This window comes from Tachysurus fulvidraco, chromosome 9 (genome assembly GCF_022655615.1).
Source record: "Tachysurus fulvidraco isolate hzauxx_2018 chromosome 9, HZAU_PFXX_2.0, whole genome shotgun sequence".
Taxonomy (NCBI): domain Eukaryota; kingdom Metazoa; phylum Chordata; class Actinopteri; order Siluriformes; family Bagridae; genus Tachysurus; species Tachysurus fulvidraco.
Window position 1 is genome coordinate 16,895,893 of NC_062526.1, and position 21,354 is coordinate 16,917,246.

The following is a 21,354-nucleotide window of genomic DNA, read 5'->3' on the forward strand; positions in this document are numbered from 1 at the left end:
CATGATCCAGCTGTAGGTTTCATCCCCTGGTAATAGAAAGCTTCAGCTGTGAAGGTTTTGCTTTAAAAATTGGGGCGGTTTGTTGCTTGTGTTCACCAATTGTGGCAGTTGGATTCACATTCATGTCCACGTTTCCCCACTCAGGATGAGTGAGTTTCCCCATTGATGATGAGTTTCATCATATCCACTTCTTAATGAGCTGTGTTTTCAATTTTGAAATGTATTTCATTTTGTACTGAAATTCGAAGGACAATAAAAGCTTAACGTAATGCTAACAAAATGCATAAATCATCACAATATGTTTTTAGACAGAAACAATGTTGTTTTAAATGGTGTGTTTTTGGTGGTGATCCTGAGGTCTAATATATACCGCAATAACAACATTTTAACATAAGTTTCATAAATTATGTCAGAGCAAACAAATAGGATATTTTTATAATGTTAAGCCTTCATGTCTATTAATTCTTTCCTACGTCAACATTTTGAAGACAATTCTCATCAAAGCAACAATATCAGGCAATAGCAGGTAGCTTAGCAACTAGCAAGTCAGCTAACATAAGTGATAAGTCAAATGATGATGATTATCTGCTCAAAACAGAGATTAGTGTGGTCAGTGTTATAGATTTAACCAAGTACAGTGTGTGTATTTTTATTGATCTAAAGCCGACACTGCTATAAACTCATTTAACTTTAAACTCTTCACAGTGTGAGGAGCCAAGATGACTTGACTTAACTCTGTAAACATGAAATGCACTGGCAGTTGAGAAGACTACCCCAAGTTTCGAGTTGATAAAGCAAGGTTTTTGGTTTTTGTTTCAGTTGTAGGCAGGAAAATTACATTAGTTGCAATTTCAAGGTTGGCTCCTGCTTTATTTAGTGTGAGGCCAAGCTCTTTGTTCATATACAGTAGAACAGTACATTTATTGTTAGTGTTAATATAGCCACAAAAATTGTTGAGACATGTTAATGTTTGCTCATATACTGTAGCCCTACTGGACCATATCGATGGGCCCATTAACCACTGATAACATCCATTCAATAGTGTGATAACATTCGAAACGGGTGGTAGACCAGGGGTTCGCAAACTTTTCAGACCGCGACCCCAATACTAGACTGCTGATGATTACAACCTTTTTTAATGTATTAAAAAAAAAAATAATAATAATAAAATACATAAATAAATAGAAAAAAATAAATAAATAAAACGTTTCTGTAAATCATCTTGCGACCCCCCCGCTCCCAACTCCGACCCCCACTTTGGGAACTGTTGATATAGACCAATATAACATGTAGCTATATTTTAATAAAAACACCACTATGAATATATACTGTTGTTAAAATTCAATTCAGCTTGATTCAATTAATTTTTATTTGTATTGCACTTTTGACAATCAATAGAATCTGCAAGCAGTTTTACAGAAATTCAGATGCAGGTTTAAATTTCAAAATTTCTGAGATTTGTGTGTGTTAAACTTTTGGTGAATCTTTTACTCACTAGGACACATTGGATGTCTTATTATTCTGTACTTACTGTTAGTTTCATGTCACTGAGTAATAAACCTGAACTTTCTAGATTAAAAAAAAAAAAAGTATATGTTAACTAATATAAGATCAAAAAAAAAAAAAATCAAGGCAAAGAAATTTAGCCATTTTAATAAATATTTGTATTTAAATAGAAATTAATTGAATTTACTAAATAAGACCCATAATAAAATAAACTATCACATTTTTTACATTATTCTTAAATTATTTCTACTATGTGCTAATTAATCATTCTAAAAGCAAAAATGCAACTGTTGAAGCAAGCAAATGTAATACAATTGTATGAATATTGGAAGAATATTGGATACTGGAATAGGAAAGAACACTGCAGAAAATGACTCAAAAACACTATCTAACAAGGAGAATCAATTGAGTGCAATTAGAAAGTAACAGACATTACAGAAGAATCACATTAAATTAAATTTTTTAGACTAAAATGAGTCCCATCAGCCTTAAGTGTTTCTGTCCCATCAGCCTCCACGCAGACGGAGGGTCATATGAATGGTGCTTCCAGAAACAATGCCGTAATCCTGCAGCCTCCTGCCAGAGTCGAGCTGTCGACCGCTGTAGATCAGCCGCTGCTGGTCCTCTGGTGCTCCTTCTTTTTGGCGTACCTTTTTCATCAACTGATCAACGGTTTCATCATCAGTGACGTCATATGTCTTCGTCTGTCCCTTCTCATTCTTCACAAACACCTGAAGCGGCACGGGAGAATTGGAGATCAGCAGCATCACCGTGGCCCCTGAACTCAGACCATAACTGCTCACAGTCTCCTGGTCATTGTCCAGCTGCACGACACACCCATTGGTGACAGAAAGCTTCAGCCGTGAAGGTCTTGCATTAAAGATTTGGGCGACTTTTTGCTTTAGTGCACCAATTGTGTCACCTGGATTCACTTGCACGGTCTTTGTTTCCCCACTCAGGACTTTGATGATGAGCTCCATAATATCCTCTTCTTAATGACCTTTGCAAAATAAAAATAAAAATCAGATTAGTGTCATTTAAGAAACTTTTTGCCCTTACGTTACAAGGCTAATGGAAGCTTATGAGCACCAATCATATGATTATAACACCAGACATCCCAACCTGAAAAAGTATTTTCAGGGAGGTATTCCAACACACACACACACACACACACACACACACACACACACACACACACACACACACACACACACACACACACACACTGTGCACATCACTTTTACTATTTATATAAGCTGCTTATACTATTTACGTAAACTGCTTTTATTTATATTCCATTGCAACTTTAAACAGGTCTAAGGAGTTTGACTAGCCGGCCTGAAAAATGTGCACATGAGCAGAAACTTGTTGAAGTCATGGCAACATGTGTTTTCCAATCATTTACCCCGCCATGGGCAATGCTGAAGTCACTGTTACAAACTGTACAGCGTGCAACATTGTCATTATGTTTAACGCTTGTAAGACAGGGGGACACGTTCGTGTAGTCTGGCATAAAATGTCTCTTATACTTTTGTTTTTTGGGCTCTCTCCCTCTGCCATGGGCCATAATGGCGCTCCTGTTTCTAGACACACTGATTAATTTGGTTCGGGAGAAGAGATAAAAGCCCGCACACACTGACAATTGATTGGTTGACTTACCGAAACAAGCCAATCTGGAAGCTCTCTGTCTTGCATGCGATTAATGAGGCACACGCATTAGCACGCAAGGCCTCTCGCTCCCCCTCCCTCTCTGCCGTGCGCGCGCTACAAGGTTTGGAGCGCAGTCTCTGTCGCGCATGCGCGCTCTTGCTCGCTCGCTCTAGATTCCGGGGATTTTAACTCATTTGCGGGCATCAGGGAGCCGCTATCAATATGCGGGAGACTCCCGGAACTTCCGGGACACTTGGGATGTCTGTAACGCTAACCACATGAATTAATTACCAGATCCCCAACGATATAAAACTGAAATTAGTGTATTTTGAACATGGAAGTAATGAAACATAAACTAGATCAATCAAGTCAAGTGGCATAGATGTAAAATGTCTGCCAGCAGAGTTTACAGCTATGTCGTGTACACTTGGGGCTGGAACCCGGATGGTACTCTCAATTGTACACTTTTTATCACCTTTATTGTGAAAGTATGTATGTATATATGATGTGGCTCTAAAAGATAATTACACTTAAATTATGCACCATAAATATGTTATGGTGCATTAAATCTATATTTCCAAGTGGAGTTTTATATACAGTAGGAAGATAACCATTTCACACGGTGATAAGGAAAGCTACAGTTACTGAAAAGGAGCAAAAGACACTTTTGCTATTAATGATAGTTATAACCTTCTATTACATTTTTTACCTTCAGCTCAAACATTCAGAAAACTTTTTCTTTCATATTTTATCACTGATCATTTGCCATCATAATAAGTTTATTCAGCTGCTCTCATTGTGAACCGCGCATATTATTTAAAAGTACAATATTTGAAACCAAGTTAAACTTACCTCCTTTACAGGTGATGTATTTGTCCTCAAATGTCTTTTTCTCTTTACGTCCTCGAGCATCAGATACAAACCCAGACAACGCCCCCTACAGCTGACCGCGGGTCCTAATATAGTCTAACAGACACGCCCATTATCAGCATGACGACCAATGGGAAATGAGCGAGTGCACATGTCTCTAACCAATAGAAGAGAAGCACAGCCCGCCCTCCGTTAGGTTTTGCTTTCCGAGGTTTAATGCAGATTCTCACTTTCGATTTTCGGACATCATCAGAGGCAGAAACATAAACAAAACACTTTCTGTTGTTCATTAACTGGACGTTTCTTTGTACCTCAGACTGAACTAAACGAGACGATAATAAATGCTATTTTCACTATTTCTGTGCATGAAAAGGCATTAAAATGGTTTTAGTCTTCATTTTTGAACATAATAAAAGTTATCCACCTTTTGTTTACAGCAACAACAACAGCAATAAATAATAACAATAATAGCAATAATAATAATAATAATAATAATAATAATAATAATAATAATAATAATAATAACAGTAATAATATCCAGCCCTGTATATACATCATTAAAAAGTGAATAATATAGTTGTGTGTTAGTGTACTAACTATATTTAAATGAAAACATGTACATTATACATGAAAATCTGACCCCTAGCAGCACTTCATCTGTTCATATCTAGAGATATTTACTTACAAGCAGGGTAAGTAACAGTAGTAAACATGCTGGCTTCATAGCTTTTGGGATCATGCTGATCTATTCTTAAAAACATTCTTCATGTTAATGACTCATTTATTGTCAGGTAATCTTTCACACGTGTGTCAGTTCATATTACTGCTAAACAAAAATGCCTAAAGGTCAGAAAGTTATTTCTGGTAACTGTGAGATTAGTGAAAAGTTACTCCGTAGTCATAATTATTATTAAATTAAACTTTAGATGGATCAATTGGAAAATATTAATCAGAAGTCAGCTAGGACATAACGTGCTCTGGAGTATGAATTTCAGGAAAAGAAAAGGAAAAGCTCTATGGCTGGAATAAAAAGGTGACATTTTATTATGTAATTTCCTTCATCTTTTGTGTTATATTATTATTATTATTATTATTATTATTATTATTATTATTATTATTATTATTATTATTATTATTATTATTATTATGTGTTTTTTGACATAAATCTGTGCTAAGAAGGTCAGTGATCAACTCCACATTCACCCTGAACCTGATCTGTATAAAGTAATAACTAAAACTTAATCAGTGATCATGTGTGTTAATGTATAGAGCAGTAAGATTAAGTAGGAACATGTTTATTGGAACAGTTTGTCTCACTGGATATTTTTGATCTCAGAGCTCTGAGTGCTTCAGCATGGTGGTTCGCTGCTCTCTCTTCGGAAGAGGGATGTTTCCTATTGGAGAAGAAAGGGAAGTGTTTACTGCCTAAATTATTACTGCCAGCAGCACAGTTGGTTTCTGCTTTGTGTATTTTACAGGTGTGCTGGAGAAAGGAAAGTGAAATTAGGTGTAAAGGTAACGGTGACGTGAAGGGGAATTCCAGTTTAAACGATCCACGCAAGAGATTCCTGAGCTGGGACTGTTATTGCACAATGGAGACGGTGCCAGTAGGTGGCTTCAGAAAGGAAATCAAAACACAACACCAGAAAATAACGGATCTGTTGCATTTGTCCAGAAATTCCAAGATTACCTCAAGATTATTAAGTCAGCACTTAAATAATTAAGATTTAACTTACAAATTTCACCTCTTTGTATTTGGATATTTTATCATCATCTTGTTTATAACTCCTAAATCTTTCCTGACTTTTTCTGATATTTCTCTTTTCTAAGCACATACAGTAAAGCTCTAATGTGAGATAAATAAGTTTAGCATAAGAGAACATATGGCTTGAAAATGAACCTGTGTGTGTGTGTGTGTGTGTGTGTGTGTGTGTGTGTGTGTGTGTGTGTGTGTGTGTGTGTGTGTGTGTGTGTGTGTGTGTGTGTGTGTGTGTGTGTGTGTGTGTATGTGTGTGTGTGTGTTTGAGTTTAGTTTGCTGACCTGGAGGTGCTACAAAATATTCCTCCTCTGTGATTCTGGAGCGTCGAAGAAGTTCCTCTGTGCAGTTTCCCTCAGTTACTGTGTCTTCTCTCAGATACAAAGCTCTAAGACACAAAGACAAACTCTCTTGGATCTGTGCCTTATCATACTTATCACAAAATAATACTATAATAATAATAGCAACAAATTTTAATTTATTTAAAAGATACTGATATTGAGCCATTACATGAATCTGAATCAATGTGACTTTCCAAGGAAATCTCTTTTACTGACACACACTTTTTTTAAATTTGTTGTTATTGCTTGGTGCCTGAAATATATATAACACACAAACACACACACACACACACACACACACACACACACACACACACACACACACACACACACACACACACACACACACACACACACACACACGCACACACACACACACACGCACACACTCACACCTGTCCTCTAGAACAGAATCCATTGGTTCCACACCGTCCGTGCCAACGACATGGATCTGATCAGCGAAGCAGATGGATTTCTCCAGACACTCAACACCTTCCTGGCTGCCAAAGTCTACAAGAGCAAGTCTCTCCAACTTATCCACAAGGTCCAGAGAGATAGGCTGTAGAACAAAACAAGAAAACACAAAATGTTATATCTACAATATCAATGATATCTAGATAAACAGGGATGGATTTAAAAATTTTTTTTAGATACATATCAAGTATCTAGAGATACTATTTAAATTTCCTTCAGTTATTATAGTTTATTTACGCTATCTTGGGTAAAATCCAGATTTTCCCACTATAAAGGATATAAAGCCATTCAAAACTGTTATGACAGTAAGAGCGTAGTGTTAGGAGGAGTAGCTCTACAGTAGAGTAGAGAGTATTTTAACATATTAAATTGATATTTCATACTGTAAACTCTACATGTATCAGACAGATGCAACAAAATGCTCTAAAGCACAGAAGACTTCAGAAATAATGACAGTGCCGTAAGCAGCGATAAGCTAAAGTTAATCAGGCTACAACACCTAGTGAAGGTTCAGGTTTTTTTTTATAAGATTGATATACTTTAGCAGGCTACACAAAAGATTCTCCTAAACTTGTGTTTATGAACATAAAATTTATTAAAATTAAGTCAGTCTATTGTTATTTCTGTGTAGCTTTTGTTCGAGTTTTTCTGCTAAGCTACAGGTTACATTTCTTCCCAGTATTTGTGAGTTCGGTCTGCAACAAGGATTCACTCTGCTGCTTCAATAAAGCTTTTTTTACAGTAAGGTATGAGATTTATTTATTTATTTATTTTCATGTCCCATCAGTTAACCAGTAATTAACTGCTACAGTGATTAAATCTCTTCAGTCCGATTCAAACCCTGCATTACTCGCCCTTGAGCAAGGCCCTCAACCCTCCCTGCTCCAGGGTCGCTGTATCAAAGCTGACCCTGCATTCTGACCCCAACCTCCTCAGTTGGGGTATGTGAAGAAAAGAATTCCACTGTTCTGTAATGTATATTTGGTGATAATAAAGGCTTCTATGCCCCCATTCTATTAACTTTATAAGACCACATCATATATCAACACACTCACAAAAACATAAAAAAAAATATTTCATGCACAAAATTCACGAGTCGTATGTATTGAATAACTAATTTTAGAATTGATTTTAAGAATATTTGATATTTTATCAATTAAATATATATATATATTTTCATATATTCAAATATTCTTGATTGATCTGGGACTGTATTTATATGCACCACAGTCCAGAAGGATATGTACAACTGTTTCTGGGTGTCCACATTCATCACCGTTACCAGTTTCAGGTTTCTCTGTTTTGTGCAGACTTTGTTTTAATGCTGAATGACAATAACATTTTTTCTTATTTCTGCATTTAATTCTCTCTGCAAATATATACCTTTAATTTCATTATCTCATAACCCCTGTTTTATTCACTGACACTTTTCTGGTGATTTCAGATCTTTGCTTTATCCAGATGGTCATCCTCCTCATTCCCCTTTACACCAACTAAGCACCCAAAGAAGTTTATCATCATTCCTGATTATTTTGTTCACAACAAACTCTGTGTGACTTCATGTAATTCATCTTGTCTTTCTGATTGTGGACTGAAGATGTTCTAGAGCAGTTTTGGGGTTTCGGTGACTTGCTCAGGGGCACCTCAGTTGTGGCCAGCCCAAGAATCGAACCCCCAACCTTAGGGTTAGGAGTCAGACTCTCTAACCATTAGGCCCCCACCCCCCCACCCCCTTATGTCATTTGTGATTTTATATTTACATGTATTTTATTTATCATTATTACCAGAAACAGGTAACTGTGTCTTTTTGTGCTGATCAAGACAAAAAAATAACATCTTCTAAAAATTGCTTACATTCCTAAATGTTCAATAAAAAAACTTCTTTCACAAATCACAAAATTTCATTATGGAGACATGTATGTAATATTTGGATTATTATTTTTATTTGAATTTATCAGTAAGAAATACACAGAAAAGCAAGAGTACAATATATAAGTTACAGCATTTCCCACTTAAAATCAAAAGTATGTTTTGGTCTTATTACTAAACAACAAGATAGATTATTATTGATATTATAAAGATGGTTATACAGATGTCATTAAATAATAAATAACAACAATACATAAATCAATAAATAAATTTGACCATTAAGATAATTTTCTAAGTGTGTGTCTAAAGTGTCTGCAGAAGTTTGTCAGGAAAGAGAAGTAAATAGGTTTACAGATGTGATTACTTGGGGGTTAAATATGAGAATGAGCTGATTGTAACTGAATCAGTCATGCAACATACACAGTACTTTTACTATTATTATTATTATTATTATTATTATTATTATTATTATTATTATTATTATTATTATTATTATTATTATCATTATTATATTAATATTTTGTTCTGTGGTGTTAAATAAGACAAAAATTATGTCCATGTGTTTTTGTCTCATCAGCCTCCACGCAGACGGAGGGTCATAAAAATGGTACTTTCTGGACCAATGCCATAATCCTGCAGTTTATTGCCACACTGGAGCTGTTGTCCATTGTAGATCAGCCGCTGCTGGTCCACTGGTGTTCGCCCTTTCTGGTAGATATTCATCATCAACTGATCAACGGTTACTTCATCAGTGGTGTCATATGTCCTCATCTGTCCCATCTCATTCTTCACAAACACCTGAAAGGGCATGGGGCTTGTGGAGATCAGGAGCATCACAGTGGATTCTGAACTCAGACTGTATTGGCTCACGGTCATCTGGTCATTGTCCAGGATCTGACCACTGAGGGCTGAAAGCTTCAGGCGTGAGGCTCTTGCCCCAAAGTGAGGGGCAATATGCTGCTTCAGTTCACCAATGGTGGTACTTGGCAGCACATTCACAAGCTGCGTTGTTCCACTTATGTCTTTGATGATGAGTTCCATTGTTTCCCCTATTGATGACCTGTGTGTAAAATAAAATATATTCTAATATTCTACTTGACATATCATCAATAAGCCTGAAATATAGTTTCATGATCTTTTTACTGAAGCTATGAGACAAATGTAAATAACAAGTAATGGAAGATTATTAACACTGTTTAACATTGCACAAATAGTTCTATATTTTTATGTATGCATTTAAAATAATAATAATTATTGTGATGTTAAGCTAAGTCTTTACTTTTTATTAGATTAGAATTAGATTTATCAACATTAAACAGAAGAAACAGAACACACTCCAAGCATCTATACAACCTATAAAATTATTTTAATATAACTATTTTGTTCTATAAAACCATTAAATTAATAATAAATTATTATTGAACACACAAATAAAAGTCAGTCAGCTTTACTGTCTTTTACTTTGCATTAGTGACTTGTCTAAATTTGTCTAAAAAATACATATTTATTTTTCAAGCACACATTAAAGAAATTAAGAATAACCTACCTTTGAGTAAATGATGCACTTATCTGTGCTCTGTTTCCTTTTTCAGAACCAAACCCAACTGAGGCTCATTTCCACAGAGGACCGCAATCTAATAGCAGGCATCAGATCCACAGCCACGCCCCTTATCTACAAGTTAACCAATGGGAGATATAGATGAGCTAGCAGAATGAAATTAGGCCCGAGCCCCTTCGGTTACGATTTGTTTTCAGCTTCATAGTCACTTTCTGTTTCCATTCAGCATCCTTATGTAAGTAAAACCTTTGAAAATAAAAAATAAAAAAAAGTTTCAGTTTAGGGGAAAATAAATGAATTATAATTGGAATGACGTGAGTAAAGTGAAGGCTCGGGGAAAGTCCAAGCAATTTGTTCATATAAAACAATACATTTATTGTTAATGTAATGTGTTAATATAGCCACAAAAATGGTTGAGACATGTTAATGTTTGCTCATATAGACCAATATAAACATGTAGCTGTAATATATTTTAATTAAAACATCACTATGAATATGTACTGTTATTAAAATTCAATTCAGCTTGATTCAATTCATTTTTATTTGTATGGCACTTTTGACAATCAATAGAATCTGCAAACAGTTTTACAGAAATTCAGATGCAGGTTTAGCTTTTTGTGAAATATTCACATTTCTAAAGCTCACAAAGATTGTGAAAATTTTCGAAATTTCTGTGTGTTAAACTTTTGGTGATATATATTTTACTCATTAGTATAGCTTATTACTCTGTACTTACTGTTAGTTTCATGTCACTGAGTAATAAACCAGGACTTTAAGGAAGTTTGGTCTGCCACAGGAGCTGTTGATGCTGTTCTAAACTGCAGTCTTTGAATCTGTCCTATGCACATCGATCACCATCTGGTTTTGGAGCAGCAACTAAACAGGACAGGAACAGACTGCAACTGCCCACTCCCACTCCCCAGGACTTGTACGATACAAGAACCAGAAACTGGACAGAAAAAATCAGTACTGACCCTCAAAACCCTGACACAACCTTGTTCAGCTTCTCCCTTCTGGCAGTATCAAGCATCGCCTTAGTTCAGGCAGGCCACGTCATCAAGCATGCATCAGCTGATAATCAGCTGTTCATGACAGGCACCAATCCAGTAACAACATCCATATTATCCGACCCTTTAAATTCCCATTCATTGAGCCGCTTTTGAGCGCATCGCTGCTACTGCGATATAAAGTCCCTCCTCCAAACCCGACTCCACCTAGCCGGAACCCGTTGTTCACGTACCAGTATACGTTATAATTATTCATCATGTATTTGTTTTTCTTCTCTCTCTCTCTCTCTCTCTCTCTCTCTCTCTCTCTCTCTCTCTCTCTCTCTCTCTCTCTCTCTATTTATTTGTTTATTTATTTTTCAAAACATGTAAGTGAGCATATTTAATACTATGCATGATTATGGTTCTGCTGTTATACGGGGGTCTATTCTATTTTCTAGTTGCTGCTCTCCCCGCTCTGTCCATGCATGCGCACGTGGATTTTTTCCCAGAACAGAACCATACTGCCAATACTAACTGTATGCATATCATCTAATAAATCCTCATTTGACAAAGTGGTCCTGACTGAACTAAGATCATTTGGGATAAGCGCTTTTGAACAAATCGTGTTTTGAATCGTGTTCTGAATGTGGTCAGTGAGTCTATGTTACGGATGTTTTCCGGGAGTGAATTCCAGAGACGAGGAGCAGTGAGTCTGAGGTTCTAGCACCCATGGTGATTAAAGAGGCAGGAGGTGTAATTTAGGAGCCTAGATGCGAAAGAACAGAGAGTAAGTTATTGAGTGTAAAACTGTATGAGATCTGAGAGGATAATTTGTTCTGGCCCTTCAAGTTGCTTTGGGTGAAAAAGACATCTCTATTATAAATTTAGTTCAGTCGGACACTGAACCCTACAGTTATGAAGTGACACACGTTTCATGATGACTGACAGGACGATGACAGATGAGAACATTTGTTAGTATAATTTCTTCTGTCCATTTTTTTTCTTTAATAAAAAAAAATTCTGAAAATTCCAAATAACTGTGATATGGCTCTCAGATTTACAAATTTGAATGTAGAAAAAAGGCTACTTGGGCATCTTACATTGTACTGAAGATCATTTACATTAAAACCATATTGGAATATGTTTGTAGAAAAAGCCTATTGTACAATGCACAATGCATTCGGTTTTAAAATACAAAAATACAACATATGGCTTATATTGTTGTTGTGTCATCACTCACTTTGCATGTCATATCTCTTCAGCCCCTCCATTGAGCTGCTTTTCATGAACTGGCCGCATGACAAACTTATTGAATAGAAAATAAGTTTGGAAAATGACACAAATATTAATTTTCATGAATCTGCTGTCTCAGCTTTTATTATAGCAATTTGCATATACGCCAAATTGCCATCAATGTTATGAAGAGTGATTAGATGAATAAAATTTTTTAAATTTTTTTTCAGACCTGCCACATAAGGACCAACTGACATCATGTCAGTGAACAAGGACAGGGCTGGAGATGACACTGTCATGCTGATTAAAGTTAGAAAAACAGACTGGAAGCTTTAAAAGAAAATAAAGTATATGTAAACTAATATAATAGTGTAACAAGTTATAACTATAATGGAACATATTTCTATAATATATAATATAATATAATGATATAATCTTATATAAATATGAGTTATAATCAGCTTATTAACATTACTAGTCATATTATAACTAATATCTATCTTGTGTTACTCCCAAATCTTTACAAAAAAAAAAATCAAGGCAAAGCAATTCAGACATTTTAATAAATATATGTATTTAAATTGAAATTAAATTAATTCACTTACAAGACCCATAACAAAATAAACTATCACACTTAATTTAATCTTTTATAGTATTACAGCAAGTAATTAACAATTTAAAATCAGTAATTGTATCACATTTTACTGTAATCTTTTAACAGCTGAGTGTTTGCCCAGATAGCAATTACACACAAAAAAAATATATATATATATTTTTTACATTATTCTTAAATTATTTCTACTATGTGCTAATTAAATATTCTAAAACCAAAAATGTAACTGTTGAAGCAAGCAAATGTAATACAATTGTATGAATATTGGAAAGTTGGATACTGAAATAAGAAAGAATACTGCAGAAAGTGACTCTCTGAAAAGAGTCTGAAAAGGAGAACCAATTGAGTGCAATTAGAAAGTAACAGACATTACAAAAGGAATCACATTAAATTATTTTTTTAGGCTAAAATGATCTCCATGTTTTTCTGTGCCATCAGCCTCCACGCAGACGGAGGGTCATATGAATGGTGCTTCCAGAAACAATGCCGTAATCCTGCAGCTTCCTGCCAGATTCGAGCTGTCGACCGCTGTAGATCAGCCGCTGCTGGTCCTCTGGTGCTCCTTCTTTTTGGCGTACCTTTTTCATCAACTGATCAACGGTTTCATCGTCAGTGACGTCATATGTCTTCATCTGTCCCTTCTCATTCTTCACAAACACCTGAAGCGGCACGGGAGTCATGGAGATCAGCAGCATCACCGTGGCCCCTGAACTCAGACCATAACTGCTCACAGTCTCCTGGTCATTGTCCAGCTGCACGACACACCCATTGGTGACAGAAAGCCTCAGCCGTGAAGGTCTTGCATTAAAGATTTGGGCGACTTTTTGCTTGAGTGCACCAATCGTGTCACCTGGATTCACTTGCACGGTCTTTGTTTCCCCACTCAGGACTTTGATGATGAGCTCCATAATATCCTCTTCTTAATGACCTTTGCAAAAATAAAAAATAAGAGCAGATTAGTGTCATTTAAGACACTATTTGCACTTAAGTTACAAGGCTAATGGAAGCTTATGAGCACTATTCATGTGATTAACGTGTAACTAGATCAATCAAGTCAAGTGACTGTGGATGTAAGATGTCTGCCAGAAGAGTTTACAGCTATATCATGTACATTTGGGGCTGGAACACGAATGGTACTGTCAAGTGTACACTTTTTATCACCTTTAGTGTGAACGTTGTATATGTGATGTGGCTCTAAAAGATAATTACACTTAAATGATGCACCATAAATATGTTACAACAACAAACGATCCACGCAAGAGATTCCTGAGCTGGGACTGTTGTTGCACAATGGAGAAGGTGCCAGTAGGTGGCTTCAGAAAGGAATTCAAAACACAACACCAGAAAATAAAGGATCTGTTTCATTTGTCCAGATATTCCAAGATTCCCTTTAAAGTCAGCACTTAAATAATTACAATTTAAGTTACAATTTTCACCTCTTTGTATTTGGATATTTTATCATTATCTTGTTTATAACTCCTAAATCTTTCCAGACTTTTCCTGATATTTCTCTTTGCTAAGCACATAAAGCTCTGATTTGAGATAAATAAGTTTAGCATAAGAGAAAATATGACTTGAAAACAAAAATGTCTGTGTTTGTGTGTGTGTTTGAGCTTAGTTTGCTGACCTGGAGGCGCTACAAAATATTCCTCCTCTGTGATTCTGGAGCGTCGAAGAAGTTCCTCTGCGCAGTTTCCCTCAGTTACTGTGTCTTCTCTCAGATACAAAGCTCTAAGACACAAAGACAAACTCTCTTGGCAGCCAGGAAGAGCCACAGATTCCTTATCATACTTATCGCAAAATAATACTATAATAATAATAGCAACAAATTTTAATTTATTTAAAAGATACTGATATTGAGCCATTACATGAATCTGAATCAATGTGACTTATTATATAACACACACACACACACACACACACACACACACACACACACACACACACACACACACACACACACACACACACACACACCTGTCCTCTAGAACAGAATCCATTGGTTCCACACCGTTCGTGCCAACGACATGGAGCTGATCAGCGAAGCGGATGGATTTCTCCAGACACTCAACACCTTCCTGGCTGCCAAAGTCTACAAGAGCAAGTCTCTCCAACTTATCCACAAGGTCCAGAGAGATAGGCTGTAGAACAAAACAAGAAAAAAAAATAACTTTACCAAAAGTGCCATGACAAAAAATCATGTTACCTGGAGACATTTCTATTATATGTGAAACAATATACAAAATGTTATACCTACAATATCAATGATATCTAGATAAACAGGGATGGATTTAAAAAAATTTTTTTTAGATACATATCAAGTATCTAGAGATACTATTTAAATTTCCTTCAGTTATTGTTGTTTATTTATGCTTTTATCTTGGGTAAAATGCAGATTTTCCAACTATGAAGGATATGAAGCCATTCAAAACCGTTATGACAGTAAGAGCGTAGTGTTAGGTGGAGTAGCTCTACGGTAGAGTAGAAAGTATTCTAACATATTATATTGATATTTCATACTCTAAACTCTACATGTACCAGACAGATGCAATGAAATGCTCTAAAGCACAGAAGACTTCAGAAATAATGACAGTGCAATAAGCAGTGATAAGCAAAAGGAAATCAGGCTGCAACCCCTAGTGAAGGTTCAGTTTTTTTTTATAAGATTCATATACTTTTTTTTTTGGCTATTTATCTTTTTCTTAGAACCAAAAGACTAGCAGGTAACGCAAAAGATTCTCCTAAACTTGTGTTCTTATTAAAATCAAGTCAGTCTATTGTTATTTCTGTGTAGCTTTTGTTCGAGTTTTTCTGCTAAACTACAGGTTACAGTACATTTCTTCCCAGTATTTGTGAGTTCGGTCTGCAACAAGGATTCACTCTGCTGCTTCAATAAAGCTTTTTTCCAGGAAGGTATGAGATTTCTTTTCTTTTCTTTTCTTTTCTTTTCTTTTCTTTTCTTTCATTTCCCATCAGTTAACCAGTAATTAACTGCTACAGTGATTAAATCTCTTCAGTCCGATTCAAGCCCTGCATTATTCGTTACTTACTAAGTGTAAGCTCACATATCAACACACACAAAAATTATTTTAAAAAATATTTCATTCACAAAAATCACGAGTCGTATGTATTGAATAACTAATTTTAGAATTGACTTTAAGAATATTTGATATTTTATCTACTAAATAAATATATATATTTATATATTCAAATATTCTTGATTGGTCTGGTATTTATATGCACCACAGTCCAGAAGGATATGTACAACTGTTTCTGGGTGTCCACTAGTGTTGTAGTACTCGAGATCGGTCTTGGTCTCGAGACCACTTTTTAAGGTCTTTCTCGTCTCGGAATCGACCACATTTTTACTCGGTCTCGTCTCGGTCTCGGATGAAGAGGACTCGGGATTTCATTTTAAGACCGGTCAAGACCAAAACTGAGGGCATGTCACGAAATTTTTTTTTAACATCATTACTGTGATGGACAATAAACCTCCAACCAAGAGCTTGACTTGTGTCTAATTTTAAATGTTTTTAGTTTTTACCCCCCCCTCCCCGTGCTGCGCCGCACCGCGCCACCAACCCCCAACCCCCCATCGCATCACACTCCACACGTGAAAGCAGGAGACAGGAGAGCAAGCTGTGCCGTCACCGTGACCGTGGCTGTCGGAGAGATGTCAGCCAAATCTTCTGTTATACAATTTGGCTACATAAACCACAAAGAGTTCATCTGTAAAAATGCATCCAAAAGAAAACATACAGCAGTGTGTAAGTTCTGCAACGCAACGCTTACTGAGACGGCTGGGACCACGTCAAACTTCTATCGACATTTGGAAAGGAAGCATAAAGTAAGGTACTGTAATCTAAGTGCAAGTAATGCCGGCAAATTTTGCTGTAATGATAAGTTCACCCCTCTCTCCCCATAGTGCTGGGCGATATTAACCAAAAACATAAGTCAAATCACATGTGAGATATATTTGTTAAAACAAACTGATCAAAATAAAATGCAAAAACAGGGTTTCCTTCCACATTGCACAATAAAGCTACACAATAACATTACCAACATGTAAATTAAAAATATATAATAATTATTATATAATAATTTGCCTACTAAGCAAGACTTAATGCTTGGATCTGTAGGATACATATTCCCTCTCCTGTTATTCACATTCATTTAAGACAAAATGGACTGTCTAGATTAATACCTCATGGAGATTAGCATTTTTAACGGAACTTTGAGTTTTAAAATGTGCGCGGCAGAAGGAGGTAGGGATTATGAGCTTTACTGGGACCAAGCACCTGGGGGCGATCAAGGCGTTTTAGCTTCAGTTTTTAACAGGAGTGGGGTAGGCTTGCTGTCCACAAACAAACTTAATTGATAAAATAGTGTTATTAAATTATATCAATGTACACTATATTTCTTTACTTTATATCATCTATAAGATATATCATGATATATAGATTTGTCACCCATCACTACCTCAGGCTCACCGAAAGAGACTTGGCTAATAGAAGTTTAATCACCTTAAAGATGATGTTATTTTTTGTCTTATGGTAAGAAAATAAACTAGTTTGACCATATAATACCATTTCAATTATATCCTTGGGTAACTTGTGTAAAAAATTAGTTTCCGTAATGCCTTTGCTGTGCATGTATTGTGTTGTGTGTTTTATATGTGATATGATTTAACAATTTTATTCAGTTTTGATACTTTTTTATTTTTAAGATTACTCTTTTAATGTGATTATTGTTCATATCACCAAATATCTTACCAGTTCCTCCCTGAATTTTTAGGTTCTTGGAGTACAAGGCAGGGCAACAGACAGATGTCACACAGCCAACTATAGCGTTGTCGTTTACACAGAAAGTGCAGGTGTACAGCCTACATTCACCAAGACAACAAGCCATCAGTAAAGCCATTATCCAAGATTTGATAATTGGTTGTTGTCTGCCTCTGACACTTGTGGAAAATGGACATTTTAAACACTTTCTTGAGATTATGGACAATAAGTACACACCAATCTCTAGAAGAACAATTTCTGAGAAACAGATACCAGTGTTGGTAAAGACTGTCAAGGAAACTGTTTTAAAGAAGATGGAGACCCAGTCATCTGTTTCTTTAACAACTGATCTCTGGTCTGATCGCAGGCTGCCCTCCTTCCTTGGAGTGACTGCCCATGTGTGCAACAAATTGAAGGATTGTACTTGCTGGGCTGTAGGCATTTTACAGGCAGACATAGTCGGGAGCGAATTGCTTCTGCCTTTGAGGAGATCACAGAGGAATATGGTATACGTCAGAAGATAAGTTATATCATCACAGACAATGCTGCTAATATGAAATGTGCTTTCAAAGTTCACATGCCACAACAACAGTCTGATGACAGTGAGAGTGAGGAGGGGAATCTAGATGATGAACACTTGTGGGAGGACATGAATTTATTGGAAGACACAGAATTACCATGGTCATCAGGTGAACGTCTTTCCGTCTTTGCCCACTCTCTGCAGTTAGTTGTGAATGACGGCATGAAGGAGGTAAGGGCCATTTCCCACACCATAGCCAAAGCCAGTTCACAACGCTGTTACATAGCAGCTCACAATTTAAAGAAAAGTTTGAGGTTATGTTTGACTCTAATAAGACCATTCCAGCAGCAAACACCACTCGCTGGAACAGCACGTTCAAAAAAAGTACAGGCCCTCACAGCTCTGGACCACAAATCTCTAAATGAAATGTGCAGTAAGGACTATGAGAATGTGATGTTTAGTGCTTGTGAGTGGAACCAGCTGAAGGAACTGAGTGCGCTTCTTGCTCCCTTCTCTGAGGCAGAACAGACCAGACAGAAGGGGATAAATCAGTTACCATCAGCAGGTGGTTCCAACTGTCCTGGACTTGAATACACACCTCCTCAAGATGGAGGATACCAGAATGCAGTGCCGGCCATTAGTTAAGGCCCTCCGTCAGTCTCTGGTGAAAAGATTCTCTGGAATCTTTACCAAAACAAACATGGCCAAAGAGAGTGGAAGAGAGGAACCTTTTAGCCACAATGTGTACTTCTTAGCTACCATGCTGGATCCACAGTTTGGCTTAAGTTGGGTGGATCTGGATGTTACAATGGGGGAAATGCAACATCAGTGAAGAAACTCCGAGATGAACTGAAGAAGACACTAACAGGTTAATATACAGTAAATTCTTATCCAGTGAAAACAATAGGCTTGTAATTTGCAAATCTTGAAATGTCATAAAATGTCTAAAATTTTTTAAATAGTAGTCCTTGAAAGGCCTTAAAGTTTAATTCATGGGGTTTTAATTTTTAACAGTTTATTTTTGTCATAAAACAGACTAATTGCCTGTCATGGTCACCTGTAGAGATAAATCCAAGAAAAGTCTAGTACTTGCCTATGTACTTAAGTAAAAAAGTAAGGCAACAGTTAGATGTAATACAGTAGAACTATATCTCCTAAATAACTATACTCCTAAATAAATATACTGGTCATACTAGAATAATTTTAGTAACTTCTTACTAAATCTGAATAATCTTAATAACCTGCCATATTCCTACCTAAAACTGATCTCTGAGTCTGCACTGGAACAAAGACCCTGTACTTAAGTTTATATTAACACACAATGCTCATTTAAATAAGAAAAAAAAGACTTGTTTAAAAATCATTCTTAAATTATTTTTAAATTTGTCCTAAAGGTATAAATGTAACTCTCTAATATGTGCATTCTATCTCTTTACATCTAACCAATTTATTATGTTTTTGCTTCTCAGACACTTTGATCTCAGAGGTGGAGAAAATAAGCAGTGAAGAAGAAGCAACTGACTCAGAGGCCATGAATGTGGATCCACCCTGGGATTCGCCACCAGTCAAATTCCCGCGCCTTCTGTCCCACTACAAGGCTCACAAGAAGCGCAGCTCAACAACCCAGGATTCAAGTATTGAAACACAGATAAGCAAATACTTTGATGCGATCCATGATACAGATACTGACACTGACAATACACTCTCCTTCTGGGCCAAAAACCATGACAGATACCCTCAACTCCACAATCTGTCCATGAAGGTGCTGTCGGTCCCTGCCTCCTCTGCACCAGTGGAGAGGGTTTTTAGTAGAGGGGTCATTATAATGAGACCCCATCGTGCACGTTTGGGTCACAAAATGTTGCAATTTCTATTTTTTCTTAAATGTAACCAAATGCTACTTTAAACAAATTTCCCATTGATCATATTAGATTTTTTTTCTCATTAACTACAGCTTTATGTTTAACCTTGGTGGCAAGCTTGTTAGGAGTGTTTTGCCACTGCAGTTCATTCAGGTTTGGCATATAATGTCATCAATGTTTAAGGTTTTCCCAATTACATTTTTGGTAATTTTATGGCTGAAACACCTGCATTGTGTTAGGTGGATGACAAACCATGGAAAAGGAGTTCTGAATAAATGGTTAAGTTAATTTCAGCTCTTACAGTAAGTGTTTGTTCACATTTATTTGCTTATAGAAGAAAAAGATAGATTCCCACATATCTGCAATGCCTTTTGATTATTTTATCAAAACTTCTCTCTTACACACCCACACACATGAGAGAAGTGCCAATCGTATGCATATTCCACATTTTATCATAAGTGTGTCATGCAGTGTGGGGACTTGCACTGGTCTTGGTCTTGACTTGGTCTTGACTCGGTCTCGGCCTGTCTCGGTCTTGGTCTTGACTTGGTCTCGACCCTTCAAAGTCTTGGTCTTGTCTTGGTCTCGGTTTAGGTGGTCTTGACTCCAACACTAGTGTCCACATTCAACACCGTCACCAGTTTCAGGTTTCTCTGTTTTGTGCAGACTTTGTTTTAATGCTGAATGCCCAATACGCATTCATACGTGACAATAACATTTTTTCTTATTTCTGTATTGCATTCTCTCTGCAATGACATATTCCTGAACAAATATATACCTTTAATTTCATTATCTCATAACCTCTGTTTTAGTTACTGACACTTTTCTGGTGATTTCAGATCTTTGCTTTATCCAGATGGTCATCCTCCTCAATCCCCTTTACACCAACCCAGCACCCAAAGAAGTTTATCATTATTCCTGATTTTTTTGTTCACAACAAACTCTGTGTGACTTCCTGTAATTCATCTTGTCTTTCTGATTGGGGACTGAAGATGTTCTAGAGCAACTGAACCAGAGGAGGGGACTAACAATACTTGAGGGAGAATTGATGATCATCTCAGGTGATTCATCCTCAGGCCTGGAGAGTGATCTCTGTGGACAACTTGCTGATCTCCCCTTCGATCACACACAGGCCACTCAAGTGCTTGATTTGTCACTGTTCTCTGCTGACACAATTCAACCTCTTCAAACGATCCAAAATAACTTCTCCCACACCACCCACCTGCTGCGCTCCCTTCACTGGCTTCCTGTAGCTGCACGCATCAGATTCCAAACACTGATGCTGGCCTACAAAGCCAAAAATGGACAACCTCCATCTTACATATCAGATC

The 21,354-nt window shown here is 36.6% G+C and overlaps 4 protein-coding genes across 8 annotated transcripts in view; all 4 read right to left on the bottom strand.

Moving 5' to 3' along the window:
• Positions 1 to 1,351: 1,351 nt before the first annotated feature.
• On the bottom strand, positions 1,352 to 4,146 carry LOC113638678 (polyubiquitin 12-like). Of its 3 annotated transcripts, XM_047818083.1 has the most exons (4): positions 4,009 to 4,104; positions 3,327 to 3,426; positions 3,166 to 3,231; positions 1,352 to 2,506 (listed from the first exon to the last, which is right to left on the bottom strand). In XM_047818083.1, the coding sequence occupies exon 4, from the start codon at positions 2,484 to 2,486 to the stop codon at positions 2,013 to 2,015; it is 474 nt and encodes a 157-aa protein (XP_047674039.1). In that variant the 5' UTR covers positions 2,487 to 2,506; positions 3,166 to 3,231; positions 3,327 to 3,426; positions 4,009 to 4,104; the 3' UTR covers positions 1,352 to 2,012. The 3 variants fall into 3 exon arrangements, with proteins under 3 accessions (XP_047674039.1, XP_026995887.2, XP_026995876.2); XM_027140086.2 differs by having other exon boundaries at positions 3,166 to 3,426; XM_027140075.2 differs by lacking the exons at positions 3,166 to 3,231; positions 3,327 to 3,426 and having other exon boundaries at positions 4,009 to 4,146.
• A 1,209-nt stretch (positions 4,147 to 5,355) lies between these two features.
• LOC113639255 (glutamyl-tRNA(Gln) amidotransferase subunit C, mitochondrial-like) lies at positions 5,356 to 6,713 on the bottom strand (the record flags this gene model as incomplete). The annotated part of the gene is made up of 3 exons (XM_027140999.2): positions 5,356 to 5,420; positions 6,068 to 6,171; positions 6,520 to 6,713. Coding segments are annotated over 3 exons (360 nt in total), but the record flags the coding sequence as incomplete, so codon positions are not given.
• A 1,832-nt stretch (positions 6,714 to 8,545) lies between these two features.
• LOC113638762 (polyubiquitin-like) lies at positions 8,546 to 10,164 on the bottom strand. The gene is made up of 2 exons (XM_027140237.2): positions 10,014 to 10,164; positions 8,546 to 9,527 (listed from the first exon to the last, which is right to left on the bottom strand). Exon 2 carries the CDS (start codon positions 9,506 to 9,508, stop codon positions 9,041 to 9,043), a length of 468 nt encoding a protein of 155 aa, XP_026996038.2. The 5' UTR covers positions 9,509 to 9,527; positions 10,014 to 10,164; the 3' UTR covers positions 8,546 to 9,040.
• Positions 10,165 to 12,796: 2,632 nt separating this feature from the next.
• Positions 12,797 to 21,354, bottom strand: part of LOC113638685 (polyubiquitin-like) — a 51,133-nt gene continuing 42,575 nt past the window's right edge. For all 3 annotated transcript variants that reach the window (XM_047818086.1, XM_027140098.2, XM_047818085.1), the window contains exon 2: positions 12,797 to 13,788. In XM_047818086.1, coding sequence (XP_047674042.1) covers positions 13,295 to 13,768 — 474 coding nt within the window. In that variant the 5' untranslated portion in view covers positions 13,769 to 13,788 and the 3' untranslated portion in view covers positions 12,797 to 13,294. The remainder of the gene's footprint in view (positions 13,789 to 21,354) is intronic.